The sequence below is a fragment of the Amphiura filiformis genome, chromosome 16, assembly GCF_039555335.1.
Source record: "Amphiura filiformis chromosome 16, Afil_fr2py, whole genome shotgun sequence".
Taxonomy (NCBI): Eukaryota; Metazoa; Echinodermata; class Ophiuroidea; order Amphilepidida; family Amphiuridae; genus Amphiura; species Amphiura filiformis.
In genome coordinates, this window is record NC_092643.1 from 43,447,558 (window position 1) to 43,463,876 (window position 16,319).

At 37.4% G+C, this 16,319-nt stretch overlaps 2 protein-coding genes across 2 annotated transcripts; one reads left to right on the top strand and one right to left on the bottom strand.

The window, feature by feature from the left end:
- Window positions 1-1,111: 1,111 nt before the first annotated feature.
- LOC140136037 (peptide methionine sulfoxide reductase-like) lies at window positions 1,112-6,053 on the bottom strand. The gene is made up of 4 exons (XM_072157739.1): window positions 5,768-6,053; window positions 3,972-4,123; window positions 3,180-3,431; window positions 1,112-2,450 (listed from the first exon to the last, which is right to left on the bottom strand). The coding sequence occupies exons 3-4, from the start codon at window positions 3,311-3,313 to the stop codon at window positions 2,243-2,245; spliced, it is 342 nt and encodes a 113-aa protein (XP_072013840.1). The 5' UTR covers window positions 3,314-3,431; window positions 3,972-4,123; window positions 5,768-6,053; the 3' UTR covers window positions 1,112-2,242.
- Window positions 6,054-7,763: 1,710 nt separating this feature from the next.
- LOC140136038 (glucose-fructose oxidoreductase domain-containing protein 1-like) lies at window positions 7,764-10,758 on the top strand. The gene is given in 3 exon segments (XM_072157740.1): window positions 7,764-8,309; window positions 9,430-10,378; window positions 10,381-10,758. Coding segments are annotated over 2 exon segments (1,140 nt in total). The 5' UTR covers window positions 7,764-8,309; window positions 9,430-9,573; the 3' UTR covers window positions 10,716-10,758.
- The last annotated feature ends 5,561 nt before the right edge of the window (window positions 10,759-16,319 follow it).

The window sequence follows — 16,319 nt, forward strand, 5'->3', positions numbered from 1 at the left end:
GAAAATGCCAGTCCCCTAACCCCATATTTGGCCATTTCAGCCAAAATGCTCGCTCACCTAATATTAATATAGCCGCCGCCGCCATTGTCAAGAATTTGTTGCTCGTTCGAGTGTCCTCAAGTGCCTTTAAAAGGCCGAACTGTCGGACTAGCCATGCAGTCAAACATGTCAAAACAATGTACAAGCCCAACAAACTTCACCTTCCCTACCCATTCGACCTGATTAGCGCACCAGTCATGATCACTAAACTACCATCTTTTGTTCATGCCTCCAAAGAGAAACCAATTCCATACCTAAAATTTCACTAGGGTTATGAGAAACTATTAGCTTCCACCTGATACCAAAATCATCACCTTTCAAGTACATCTCTGTGTTAGGCTACTAACAATTGACCTTGAGTTTCCTGTCACATATTTACCTCTGATAACTACTAACCAGTGAGGTAACTTTTTCATTATTCATTAGTTTTGTGACTATCATAATGTGATGTGTCATGTCAAAAGGAGACACTATTTTGTGATTTTTACATATCTTAAATATAGAGATATTTTGCCCCACAACGCCGTTTTCCCCAATGAAATCGGACATTCCTAAGCGAAGATATTGAGTTCGTAACTTATGGTATTATAAATATATAATATCGGCCTTCAAAAATATTATTGACAATGTTGATAGTAGGAATTACCTTGAAAAATGTTTCAAAAAATACAAGATGCCAGTTATATTCCGGTCTGAAACTATCAGACAATATTTTTAACATTAATAACATCACAAATTCACAACAAACCCAAATTGTGAAAAAATTACCACCGGGTAGACTTTTGGCTATTTCTCCATTTACGATCCTGCCCAAAAGTGTCTCCTTTTGACATGACACGTCACATATGACCAAAATGCAAGTGTAAAACTAGTTGTTATTTACAGCTCTCACTAAAAGACGGATGTTTAGCCCAAGTGAGATTTATAAGTATATCAAAAACCCTGAATGAAGTGAGGGCGAGTGACAGGAACCCAAACAAAAAATCGGCTTTCATAATTCATTAGCCTAACACTGGAACCCGAACCCAAGAACACACTTTTAAATAAGCCAATCAAAATATAGTACATTACATAAATTCATTCAAGTTTATTTACTGCAGTTTACATGAAAATTCATTGGCCTTGTAGTGTCAACCAAATGTAAAATGGTAGCAGTAAGATTCATCAATCCACCAGCTTCAAGAGAGCACTTGAGTTGGCTGGCGAACATCATAGGCTGCACACCCATATACACAGGGTTGACACTACTAGACAAAGAAATTTACAATGCAAATTTGCATACAAATGCTTTTTTTTATAAAGTGTTTTGTTCAATTTTATGCATTAAATATAAGTTATAGCCCAATTTATTGCCATAGTTAAACATTTATCACACACAACTCGATAGAGACCCACCAGCCAGTAGTACTCTCATTTGCATAATATCGCTGATTGGTTGAACAGACTTAAAATTACTATCATATAGGTTAGCACAAAGCTATCAAACACAGTGGTATTTTAATGGACAGGTATTTAACTCATTTGGAATTCACACCCCCTGTGTGGAAAATTAAGATCGTTGTCTTCTATAGAGGTGTATAGATTTCAACTCCAATAACCCAATAGTTTTTACATACTTGCAAAGTACAAGGTAAAATTATTTAAGTTATGCTTAAAAAATGCTTGAAAAGTTCAATTTTAAAAGCCTAAAAAATGCAATAAAGCCAGAAGCTGAGGGTGTCTTTTATTTTGGATGGACTATTAGGTACCTCGAAACATTTGATAAAGTATTAATATGTCTAGCTACTTCCTTGTTCCTATTCAAATACTGCATGGGGTATTTAACAAAATACTTTAATGTGCATGATATTTTCACAGAATTTTTGAGGGGTGTCTGTCTAACACATCAAAAAGCATTTATGGATATATTTACTACTTTGTTGTATGGTCTTACAATGTGTGAAGTTTATGATGTAAGTAATTTTCCTGTTTTTTTAAAAGATCATACTCATGGGCAACTATTATTCATGCTTCTATTTATAGAAAACACGTTTTTTCCCAAAAGTATTACCAGTATGTATATTTTGTTGTATTTTTTCATCCAGGAGAAAAATCATTGTGGATCATTTACAGCGAAGTTAAAATTGTTTAAAATATAGAAATACTGCAAAGCACCCTGTGTCCACCACCACATACAAGTTCAATACAATATCAGTTCATTTAGTTAACGCAGCTTTGATTGCACCAATTTGACCTGTGTCTCGTTCAATCCAAGTTTTGCCACTTCCTTCTGCAGATCTTCAGCAGTACCGAATCCGCCAACGTAGCCATTGAGGCGAGATGCAGCGTGTCCATTGAGGATTTCCTTATCTGAGAAACCAAGGCTGGAAAGAAGGTTACGTTGTTGACGAAGCATGTATTTCTGATGGTAACTGGAAGAGAAATGAAAGGAAATTTTGTTAATAACAGGTCACAAAATGGTGGTGTCACTATCAAATCAGATTGTTTGACAAATAAATCAATTTTTTTTTTATTTAAAAACAAAATCGCCAACAATGAAATTGACTATTGCATTCATGCGGAGTGCAATTTAGTCTGTTTGCAGCTGATGCTAATAATAGCAAAAATAATCAAAAGTAACTGGCCAATCAAACGACAAGAGTCTTTGTATGAGTTATATATATAATAAAAGCTATGCATTTCCACTCTAATAATGAAGCTGCATGGTGCACCTTATGTTGGTCAAAAGTAGAGACTAGTGAAGTCGAGTGAATCTGTTGACCGAGGTACATGTATATACAGGGTACCAAATCGGTTCCTTTGACCATGTTCATATGTTTGCTGGATAAATGTTTATTAAGCTAGGGTGCATGGGTCAGGTTTAGGGTTAGGGTTTATAGTGTTAGGGGCTAGCTGGAAATCTTCAGAATGTAAGAGTCTTATTTCAGTCTCTTATAAACTATTGTACTATACTTTTACATTAGAATGTCTATGGTCATAGGAACCAACTTGGTCCCAAAATATAACTGTTGACCTGCTGAAAGTATATGACAAATACACACAAAGCACACAGAAATTTTAAATTTTACTAAATTCACAAGTGCAAGTGAAAAAAACATGAATGGTAACTTGGTATCCTAAAAGGGAGCACTGCAACTTACTCTTCAGCATCGTAAAATATGTCTGCTTTCTTGATCTTCGTCTGAATTGTACGTGTCAATTTCTTCTGATGCTCATCTTTAGTTTTCTCAGCCAATGTTTTTTGCTCCTCCGAGTGATAGAAGATAGCTGACATGTACTGACGACTCAGGCAGGCGGTGCTATCATGATTGTTCCAGAACAGCTCAAGAAGGTTTTCATAACTGGTCTGGTCTGGATCAAATGTGATCTGCACCGTCTCCGTGTGGTCACCCCTATAGAAGAACAAAATATTTGATTTAAATTTATGAATTTGATTTGGAATTTTTCAACACTTTTAATGTCTTTTCACAATTGTTTGGTGTAATGCTGAGATATTGGGACAGAAGAAAGGAAAAAATATTATTTTATGGAAAAATTTTATATGCACATACTGAAATTTCAACCCAATTTTACACTACCAATTAGGCTTGTATTATTATCCCTAATGTGACACGCATCTTACTACACGTTAAACGAACATGTACACAGAGCTTGCGATTTCCTGTGCATCTATTCGAAATCACTCTCATGGTTCGGGATTTTGTCAAGTATTTATATCTATTTAAATTCAACTGTATTTCTTAAAGGCAGAGAGTCAGGAAAAATAAAATATATGTGATTTCCAACAACTTCATAAAATCAGAATTTTTGCGGCACCAAAAAACAGGGACGGACGGGTTTAAATACCGTGGAAACATGAATTTATTTTATTTTGGCCAGAATGTGAATATCAGTATCCGATCTCTTCCTACGTGGAGAATTGATGTACTCACAGGCTATGGTATGTTGGAGATTTCTTGGTACCTCCAGTGTACCCAACCTTGGTGTTGGTCACCCCCGGGGCACAGCCAAACTGTGCCTCGGGAAACCAAAATCAGCTAAGTGCAAATGTTGCTGTCTCTCTCTTCCCATCTGCCATTATGATCTGTAGAAATTAAGATTGAATGGTTGACGCACTTTGTATCAAATAAAATTACTTATTTTAGATCATTTAAGGTGGCACTACATGTACACCTTGATAAATTTGTGACTATTTTTGCATTTTTTCTCAAAAACTAATAAAACACCAATAACAAAAGTTATGTATATTATAGGGGCAAGGAATCCAGTTACTACACAGAAATTTCAGTGACTCCAGACAAGAAGAGTTATTGATTGATCAAGTATTGGTTTTCACACCTCATTTTTGACTGTAACTCCAATTTTTGAGAAAAATGCAAAAATAGGCACAAAATTGGCCAGGGCCATGTACATGTAGTAGGCCTACCACCTTAAATTAACTGGGATTTTCCCAATGTTCTAATACAGTAATAGACATTACTTTTCATTATTGCAACTTACATACCGGTCGGTACTGTTAGTGTTAAGTGTTTATTTATCTCAGGGGATTTTCCCCTTAAATGGTGTTGTTATTGCAACCATCTGGGTTTTCCCCTAGATCATATGTCATAACATCATAAACATGTACACAACTCTTGCATGATTAAGGTACATTCCCCTATTTCATGATACAGATTTATGCAGGTACGTACAACACATATGCTTCTTGTTGTGCGCACACTGCATACAACAATATAGTTACCCCCCCATCCTGGGCGCTAGTTAAAAGGCATGCAAATAAAAAAAAGTAATAAGGCCAAAAAAAAAATAGTTTGTTTGTCCATAGAGGCTCATGAAACAGTTGGGTCGGTAGGTCGGATTTTTTAAAAAAAATTTTTTTTACAGATATTGCACTTGAAACTGACAATTTGAAGACTGGTTTAAGTTAAACACACAGCACTTTACTGGTTTAACTCTTAAGATGGTTTTGCATGTTATAATGTTCATTTTCTTTACATTTTCTTTCTTTAAATTTATACTAACCACTGTTTTACTAGCACATTCAATGCAAATTAAAAAAAAAAAACCAATTTTGTTTTGGCCTAATATAATAGAATAATAAGAGAAACTCATTATCAATTATCAAAACATGGGCATGATGGGGGGGGGGGGACCAAATGAATTCATGAACTAAAAAATGGTAATATCATTTTAAAAAAATGCATGTAAAAATGTAGGCCTATACACAGTCCCCTGGGACAAACCTTCTTTGTATAGGCCTATCATGCCTGTTGTAAAATGACGGATGAGGAAGTAGAATATTCTCACACAATCCCCAACCAAGTCCAAGTCAACTGACAAACACATGAACAAACAATTTCAACAACCATGAAAATGTAACTGCCTGTCTGCAGTGGCGGCGCCAGGAAATTTTTTTCGGGGGCATTGGGGGGAAAAGTGAATTTCAGGGGGGCAAAATCAACAAAGTTTGCGCAAAATTACCGTAAAAAGTGGACATTTTCGTAATTTTGGGTTTTTTCTGGGGGGGGCAACAGGGGGGGCAAGAGTTCTGACTGGGGGGCATTTGCCCCCATGCCCCCCCGTGGCGCCGCCACTGCCTGTCTGCTTCAAAATATATATGTTTATAATTAACTTTATATGCCCCCATGCATCTTGTCAATTTGTCATTCGACAGTTCCAGATAATTTAACAATGGAATAATATTAAATGATTAAAAACAATATCTTACCTGTGGTTTTGATGTTAGGCTTGCTGTAGTTTTGATAATTGAATGAGTGCTGCTGGAACTGATACTGGAACTGGTTTGGATGGAAAACAACTTCCGTATGATACCAAGGCCGTATCGTGACGACATCAACTTGGACTTCCTTTGCCTTTCACACACTGAACCAGGATGTATTAAAGAAGTTAACCAGGTAATTTACAAAAGGATCAGAGACCCGTGAACGTATATTTTATTGAGTTTTTCTTGCTGTGTCACGCACCAACGTCATGCAATTTCAATTTGTAAAGATGCACCTGACATTTGTTGTTGTTTTGTAATCAGCTGTTATACAACGATAGAGGGCGTAATCATTTATTATGAGTAGACTTTAACACAGATTGAGATCATCTTACCGTATTATTTTCATATTGATTTTGTCCCATCAAAACAGACTGCATTAAAGACTAAAATTGTACACAGCAAAGTTCCGGAAGTAAACCAGTCGCAGTGGTTTTTTCACGATTGTTACCACTTTAAGGAAATCCCAAATAAAACGGTGTTGATTATTATGTAACGCATCATGTATCTAACATAATAGATGTGAATTAATGGTCTAAATAGAGGGCGAATCAATATTAAATCCCGTTTTTGTTAAGGCGATCTTGCTATACCTTCCGAATTTGGAACCAAGACGAGAATAGTTAATAGTAGCTTAGACGTTCGCCTTTCGTATCTCTTTCCTTGTTGGAAAGGTATAACGTTGAGGAGATAGGAACATGTACAGAAGATCCGGGACCTACTCTGCCATGTTTGGCTGAGTAACGGTACATGAACACGGTCTTTTGTGCCTATGTAAATTAGTCGATTGTGTAAAGCTGTGTTTATACCCAGACTGAATCATTGTCGCTAACTACACAAGTTATGTGTGCAATTTTAGAGAACGTTGACCGACAGAGAGTGTCAATATAGGCCTACGTGTCGCTTTTGAAAAACAGCGAATCATGCGCATGCTCAGCAGGCAAATACGATGGCGATTTAGTACACTCACTGACCATGCGTCGCGATTCAGGTTTCTCCAAAAGCGATTGAGTATAAATGCATCTTTAGAAATGACCGGCGATTGTGTGTTCTCAAGTGGGTTTTATCATGTTAATTAGTGACCTCGATCAAGCATTGAAATGCTGTCATTTTTTGTACTGGATCGTTCGAGCATCTCCAACAAATTTTTCAATGTAAGTGCCTCTGGCCCTAGTAGAAGTAAAAACGGATACTATGGCCAGAGTTCTAGGGCTAATAGTAGCTAGATACAGACTTTATAAGGTACATATTTCGAGGTGCATAACAGACACCAAATTGGTGTCATAACAAACACCAAATTGGTGTCGATGACCTGACATGCATGCATTCTTTTGTGATGGTCTTTCAATTTGTGCCCAGTGTCCTTGGCAGACTTGACTATGCTTCAGTGGTCATGAAAGGATTCAATAGATAACCTCTGCCCCACTAATCCCCAGCTATTGTCTGAAATTGCACCTCGGAAGATATATTATAACAACTCAGTCCCTCAAATGATAGTCATATAACGACCAAAAGATAAATGACTGACTATCATTGAGGACTGAGTTCCGCAGTCTAATAGTAGCGTTGCCTTGGCTTTAGCATGTTTAGCTTAAGCTTACTACATGCTTGCTTTTATCACTAAAATACTATTAATAGCTTTTCATCATCAGTACATGTTTCCATAGACTTAAGATACAAAACAGAGATATCTATAGCGTTTCCGGTCATTAGACGAATCCTTTTCTTTTTAATTTGAAATAAATAAGACATTTTGAAATTTTCAGAAATTTTGAGAGAAATGAAATGGTAAATATGATTGTGATATAGTGCATTCATTTGAATGACATCTTCATTTTAATGATTGTTTGAAAGTAAAACACAAACTTGATACGTGAACACTTTAGAAATGCTACATATTATATTAATTGGCACTTCAGAAATAGTAGGCCAGAAATCCGACAATCTCATCCATAGACAACCGTGTTAAACTTGTTAACCGCAATCGAAAGTAAGTAGTCCACTTGGGAAGCCAACAAACGTTGGGGGAGTACGGTGACTAAAAAGATCAGATGTGAAAATCTTCAATACTGTCGAACAGTTCTAATTTTTAAATCTACCTACCAGTTTAATAATCGCGAAAGCCATGTAGTAAAAGTCGACTATGAACATTGCATTTTTAACAGGACTTTGACCGGGGACTTCATCCATAACACACACTGTCAATCATACTTGTTTATCAATCCAATTTAACCACAAACACAAAAGCCTGTACGTACAAGACGCACTCATGCTCCTAGTACACAAAGCGCCGCATAGTTGTGTACAATGTAGATATCAATGGTAACGACACATGCCCGGAGGATTTAAACCATAACGAGATCTGGGCGACCAATCACAAGCCAGATCCATTTAAAGATGCATTACATCATGGCCAATTTTAGTAGGCCAGAAATCCGACAATCTCATCCATAGACAACCGTGTTAAACTTGTTAACTGCAATCGAAAGTAAGTAGTCCACTGGGGAAGCCAACAGAGGGAGTACGGTGACTAAAAAGATCAGATGTGAAAATCTATCAATTGTGCACAAATTAATTAAATCAGAGTTTTAAGAGTATGCACAATGGGCAAGTGGACTACGGAGAAGTCTAATCAAAGGGATGCGGGTACCTGTGGGTTCCAGTCTGCTGTAGTCACCATACCAGGCTTTTTAACCCACCCTCGGTTTCATCTTGTTTTGTCAACTTTGCTTAGTTCTTCACCTTATTCTTCACCTGCACCTGCACCAATCCCAGTATAGCTTCATCTAGCTGCAAAGGGATCACTGCACTGAAGACTGAAAACATCCAACTGCTAATCCCGTTTTGACCTGTGTGTTCATGCGCACATGACCATATGATGAAAATCATATGTGTTGACAAATTTGTAACCTCTGAAAGTGAAACACAATAAAATTTTCTTTAAAACAGGAATGGGACGCCCAATGCCGGGAGCTTTGATGTGATGTGCTGAAATGACAAATGTAACCGTTTGGATACAATGTTTTTCTTTAGAACAATAATGTAACACTAGCAAGTTAGAGCAAAGAAAGATTAGGAAATGTAAAGCATTTTATTTAAGTGAGTGAGAGAGGTGTAAAACTTTGGTCACCCTGTATTCCGAGATTACCAAACAGCTGTGATTTTGGTTTCTTCCAAAGTCAGTCGACGTCCCTCTATCCTCTACCAAATGAATGTTGTTTACTTCCATTTTATTACTGCAACTGCAAGTTGGTAATAAGCAATGCATTAAGTAACCCATTTATTATCCAAAAGGGTTTTTTTCCACCCTGTATAACTTGAAGGACACCCTGTATAATGAGTTGAAATGTATATTTGAATTGCTTGATTAAGCCTTCAGCTTTCCAAAAATGTATACTTTTGCTAGTTTAGGGTTGATAATTGTGGAGATAATCTAATTAGAAACTCGATTGGTGTAAAAATTCATAATATTTGTGATGTAACGCTAAGGATGGCGAGTTCAGGACACATAGCCTTATGTTTTATAATCATGTTTGTAAGATAGTCCTACCTGACAGAAACAGGTGATCCCTAACATTTTTGTATTTCTTTTTATTTACTGTTTACAGAGTTAAAACATCAGTTTGGATCAAGACCTAAGAGGAGTACCAGACCAGACTTTGGTCCATCACAGAACAGGTGTATGAACTTGTAAGAAATCCAAACTATTGATTGACTAATTGAACTGAACAAGTGCTAACTTGATACTAACCATGTTGGAAGGTGTTGGGGTCGTTGGCACTGGTTCCATGGCTAGGGTATTGATACCTACCCTCCAAGCTATTGGAGTAAAAGTGGTTGCATTATGGGGACCAACTGAAGAACAAGCCAGAGATCTTGCAAGACAGTTTGGAATACCGTTCCACACAGATCGCATAGATGATGTACTGCTTCATCAAGAAGTTGATCTCGTATGTATCAATACATCACCACATCTGCATGCTCAAGTAGCTTCAAAGGCGCTTGGTATCGGTAAACACGTACTGTGCGAACGTCCTGCAGGTATCAACAAGTCGGATGCTGCGAAGATGGTGACAGCAGCACAGTATTATCCTTCCCTTATGTCCATCATGAATCACGGACTTCGTTTTCTGCCAGCGTTTACAAGGCTGAAACGGATGGTGCAGGATGGAGAGATTGGTGAAGTGTTCCTGTGCGATGTTAGAATGACATGCGGCAGTTTGCTCAAAGATAAATACACATGGATGTGTGATGAGAACATGGGCGGTGGTGTCTTAAATATGATTGGATCCCATCTGATCGATATCATCACATTTCTAACGGGACAGAAGGCCATCAAAGTCCGCGGCATGGTGAAAACATTTGTGAAGCAAACAGAGAATATCGGTGGGATCCGACACATCACAAGTGATGACTTCTGCTCCATCCAGATGGAACTCAGCAGAGGAGCAACTGCGTCAATCACACTAAACACTCACGTCCCTGGGCAATTTAAGCAGGAGTTACTTGTGATTGGTTCGGAAGGTCGGCTGGTGATCCGTGAAGCCGATCTCTTTGGTTTGACAACGGGATGACTCATGAGCAACTCCTGATGGCAGACATTCAGCATGTTACAGAACGTCAGAAACAAGGGATTCCTCCTGCCAGCAATGAGCTCCCTCTGCCTTATTTCAAAGGGATGCTTAAACTTATTGATGCTTTGAAGGAGTCTTTTGAAAGGCGCAAAGAACGCCTGAGCTGGGACGATGAGCCCGTGACATTAGCAGCAACATTTGAGGATGGCATGTATGTTCAGACTGTACTGGATGCTGTCAGAGAGTCTGACAGGACTGGCACTTGGCAACCAGTCGTGGTTGTCAATGAGGATGAGAGGAATAGATTCTTTATCTCATAAAGACTATAAAGTTAAAGAACTTTACGGAGCTTATAATGCTTATATTCATCGTAGCGGTAAACATAAATAAAGCAAAATTATACTTCTATATGCTACTCAAATTTGGTACACTGGAGCGCGTTTACCGGGTCAACCAGGTTTACCGGGTCTTCAGCGGATGTTATTGCGCTAATGTTATTGAGACACCTCCGATGTCACAGATGTCAATGACGTCAAACAGGAAGATGTTGTGGCGCCCCCTTGGTTCCAGAGGGTTAGGAGCTAAGGTGTCCCAAACAGGGTCAATGTCTTAACCCTTTGTCACAGTTCAGTCTGGGTCTTTTAGTTCTGATATGGACAGCTTTCAAGACCCTGCGAGGGAAGTCGTTAGACTCCCTCTTTAACACTTTTATTTTCTCCCAGTCAATCTGGTGCCCTCGGAGGTCTCAACAAAATCACTAGCAAATAACATCTGCTGAAAATGCCGGTTGACCCGGTGAAAGCGCTCCGGTGAGTGTACCAAATTTGAGTAGTGTAGTTCAGTATAATTTTGCTTTCTATTTATGGAACTTGCATGATATATATATGGTGATTTCCATCAATTAGACTGCTTTGCATTCCCTTTCTGATAAACAATTCGGTACAATTACCGAATAGGGTGCAAGTTGCTAGACTTGAGTCCAGTCCTCGTTTATGGAGTTTAGGGTTGGGGTAGGGCAGTCTTGTAATAAGACTAGTAGAGTTGCACCCTATTCGGCAATCGCTTCAACAATTCATACCAGCTAAGACATTCCATAAAACAACACATCCCCAGTGACCACTCTGCTCAGAGAAAAGGGGACTGCTGACTTGGGATTATGACCTTGTGACAGTGACTCACCATATCTTAACACATACACATTAATAGGGCGATTCTGAAAAGTTGTAACATCTGATATTGTTCAGTTTGGTGTAATACATCATGCTAAATTTCATGAAATTTAGATAAACTTTAGAGGGTGCACCCAGGTTTTATAGTTTTGTGTATTCAAGTCTGTAAGGGTTTTTGGTCATTTTCACTCAACCACCAGAAAGTAATATTCAACTTATTCAATTATGCCATAAAATGGTTAACATATCCAAAGTCAGCTGGATCCCTTCTCAGGGCAGTTTTCGGATGGGAACAATCCTCATTCTGAATCTGTAATCATTGTGAGATGAGTTTTGTGATCTGAGATAAGATGAGATTGAAGTATTTCCAAAAGGGGCTATGAAGTAGACTAGATTTCCATCTGAAAATGAAGAGTGCAGATGCAACTTACCAATAAACATGTAACACCATGCATTATTTTCGAACTTGTTGAGTTAAGGCCACCAACATAATAATGCTAGCTTTAAATTGACACCCTTCTATAGCAAAAGAAGCACAAATGCGACCTGCTCACATTGGTAGTTTTGAGACCTCCTTGCTGACGAGTTGGTGTTCTTTGTTTGATGTACACATGTACAAGCCAGTAGTTTATGTAATCCTTTGTGAATGCCCTACAATGTATGTGCCCCATTTTAGAACAAACACTACTGACATACAAAATGCACCATTCACAAAGACATACTTCTGGCATACAGGTGCGCATCAAACAAAGTACATAAAGTTCAGCACAGCCAGCCCAGGGGTCTTGAAACTACCAACTTGGGACTTCATGCTTATTTCGTGGGAGCAGGTCACATACTGCCTTATATTTTCTTTACATTTGATCAGATATATAGCCTATTGAGAACATAGATATATATCACTTTTTGCATCGAACTCTTTGAGTATGTAGTACTGTTACTATGTATAACCAATGAAACAAATTGTGTTTTGTATTGATATTCCAAATCGAGTGCTCAGCGCAACACAGCCTCATCTCCGTGAAACATACATCATCAGTGGGCGGGAAAAACCTCATGACTTTTGGCCCTGAACATGGATAAAGCCTTGTAGGTGTAGACTTAATATTGAAGAGGTTGCTTCATCCATGTTCAAGGGCCAAAAGTACATGCAGGAAACACCTTATGTACTTTTGGCCCTTGAAAATGGATAAAGCCTTGTAGGAGTAGACTTTATATTGAAGGGATTGCTTCATCCATGTTCAAGGGCAAAAAGTGCATGAGGTTTGTGACGACATGTTGTATTGTATTTCAAAGGACTATGAGGTCAGAATTCATTAATAAATTTTTTAAACACAATTTTCTAAAAATGGCAAAAATGGAAAATGGGGCAGTGTTCCACTGAGCAATCAAAAATTGTATTCAACTCCTACATGTTAAGGTTCTTTGATGGAATTATTCAAACATTACATTGTATAAGCCATAACCATTAGCATATCCAAAGTCAGTATAGCCTTTTTTTCTTGGGGCGTTGCAGTTTTCGGATGGGAACAATCCTCATTCTGAATCTGTAATCATTGTGAGATGAGTTTTGTGAGATACATGTAAGATGAGATTGAAGTATTTCCAAAAGGGGCTGAAATTCTGAAAATTCATGTGTTTGTTCCAACAATTGATCAAATATTAAAATTTGATATTTTTTTTGCCAACTAAAGGATAAAAATTTCATTTGAGGTGCGCAAAACAGAATTTTTTTTAAATTGGGGGCAATGCAAAATTTGTTTGCGAAATAGGATGATAACATTGATAACCACCATGACCACTGTATCTGTTTTGATGGAAATTCAGATAGATGAATTTGCCAATAGGCCTATAGTTAGGTATTTTGCATAATACTGATGATGTACAGTGTAAAACATATGTTAATGATTATATTAAGTGCAATAAAACTTACAAAATAAATAAACACTTGCTTGCAATTGTGTCTTTTTAAGGTTGGAGACTGAATTTGGATGAATAATTTACCCACATACCATAACCCATACATCAATCAGGACTCATACATGACTTTTGATCAACATCATCCCGGTGCCACAGAATGGACCAGCTCCATCTTGTTGTTCACAAGTTACCTGCATTTCAATTGATTATATCAGAACTATATGTACTGTAGCTGGCTCAGTTCCCATGATTTGAATGTCCTCAAATATCTTGCCACAGTTTGCAAGGCTGCTAACTCTCATGCTGACACATTTGGGCACTTTCTCAGTCTCTCACACCAACATTGTAAAATCTCACGCCAAGGTATAAAATATTTTTAGCCCAAAATTGGCCTTATTTGGTCAGTAATTCAAAAGACAAGGACAATTTCCAAGAATAAAATTTGCCTTAGGGTTAAAATTTACTGAATTTTGAATACAAAATGGTCCTGTGATGAGAGGTCACATACAGAATGCAAATATGTGACAAAATCTGATCCAATACAACCAAAATCGGCAATATATTATTGAAATTGAGATCTAGGTAAATAAGGATTTCTGCCTAATGTTGATCCTTATTGGGCATGATGTGACTTATTTCCCCGAAGTAATTTAAAAGACAAAAAGAGAATTTCAGAAGTATGTGCCAGAATTTACACAGACTTTTCTTTTGAAATACGAGCACAGCGAATGACTGTTGATCTGTCACGGTATATTGAGCCTGTTACGAAGAATCACCCTGAAGGAAGAAATATCAAAACTCTCGTCACATTAGAAAGCTTGAGCTTTTTTGAATTCAAACTGGTTTAACTCTGAGCTTTTTAAATTCAAATTGATCGCATTGGGAATAGTTCTGGTGCACACAAGTATAAACCTAACCCTAAAACAGGGTAAACTAGCTCGAGATACTCTAGCTAAAATACAGGTTTACATTTACTATCTTACATTATCTTGCTGTATTTCAGCTATAGCTCCAAACGACAAGCTTCCGGGTTTTTTGGAGAACAATACTGTTACGTAAGATGAAGAAGAAACCCGCCTCGGAGCCCGCCCTACTCATTATTTCATTGTACTTATTGCAATTTGCCTCCACACATTACGTAATCAACATAAAGCTTTTGTGAGAATTAGTGAGTGGATAAGAAATTGACAGCCGAGATACGAAGGACATGCCGATTGCTAGTTGTCAATCATGAATTGCCGCAACGTTTTAATATTTTACTGCATGGCATTCCGCAAGCAGGAAGACAAATTATGCCGTATTTTTCCAAAGATCGTCTCATATGAAGTAAGCTGAATGCGATCTGTACTTTTGTAACATTCCGATCGCTTTTGATCACCTATTATCGGCGAATTTGCTTAAAAACACGTGAGTTCATGTTGTGTAAACATAATTAGCATAGACACAAATGAAATTACGATGCAATACAATGGAATTTGAATGCGCACCAGATCTATAGAAATAAGGCTGCCCGGTTTTATGCAGAATTAGACCCCGTCTGGGGTAAACCAGAATTGTACCATATAGGAATACATGTGCGCAGGGTAAACCAGAATTGTACCCAAATGAGACTGTATGGACATTGATTTTTCTGTACATGTATATACCCTAGTAACATAAGATTTAGATGTCAGATGTGTTTCATCAAGCTTATCTAAAAGAAACAATTCCAATACCTGTAAAATTGTCTTTTCAGCTGTTTTATTAGAAACAATGCAATTAAGACAAATCTGAAAGTAACAAAATAGATATAAATATAGAAAGACAAATTTTAACAAACTATTTCAGAAGCAATGTTTTAGCTTTCTATAGTTGATCAGAAGGTCGCTAAAAGACAATAATTATGCTACGTATTGCTCCCAGGTAATATGTGACCATCCAGCTAGTGCTGGTATCGGCAAGCATTTTCATTGTCGACAATCGACAAAATTAAAAAGCCGACGTCGACAACTGTCGACAATTGGACCTAATTAATAACCCCCAAAATCGTCCCACAAACCTGGCGAATTTTGCGACGTTCCGGGTGCTGGATGATCCAGCACAACTGAGCCCTGAAGTCGCCAATCATCATTTTTGAGATATTCAACCAAAATATTCTGCTTGAAATTAGCTTTAAAATTATGTATATCATGTCTATAGTACTTGGTTAAGTAGTGAAAAATCAATAAAACAGTCAATAAATCCTTTGTTTCCTATTGTTTAATGTTAAGTTCAATGGAGTATATCTCAATAGAGGCACTGGCGACATCCGGGCTCAGTTGTGGTGGATGGTCACATATAGACAAGTAGTGCATACAGTTCGCCATTAATGTGTAAATTATTTTACAAGAATCCTGTAGTATTTTCGCACACTTACTTTCACTCTCAAATTATGCAACTGGACTCTTAAAGCCATATTCACTGCTATTGTATTGTAACATTTGCTGTGGAGGATGCCCTCAACATTTTTCAAAATTGTTTTTTTATACTATTGTAATGTACTTTATTAAATTAACATACCCTGCAAAAATTGTTTGGCTCAAACCATAGACCTATGCTCAAACTTAAAAGGGGATATAAATATCTGACGGTAATTTAAAGCTAACATTTTATAGAAAAGAAATACTAATCTATTTTCATGGAAATGTTGCAATATGGCTTTAATGTTTACCTGAATGACAAAACAACATCCATTAGGCAAAAAAAAAAGGAAGGTTTGTCTCAAAGCTCGCGTGCGCATTTGTAAATTTGTGAGATTTGGAAAAAAGAAATGCGGAATATTTTTTTATTTAAAAAAAAAAAAAAAAATTTGTTTTT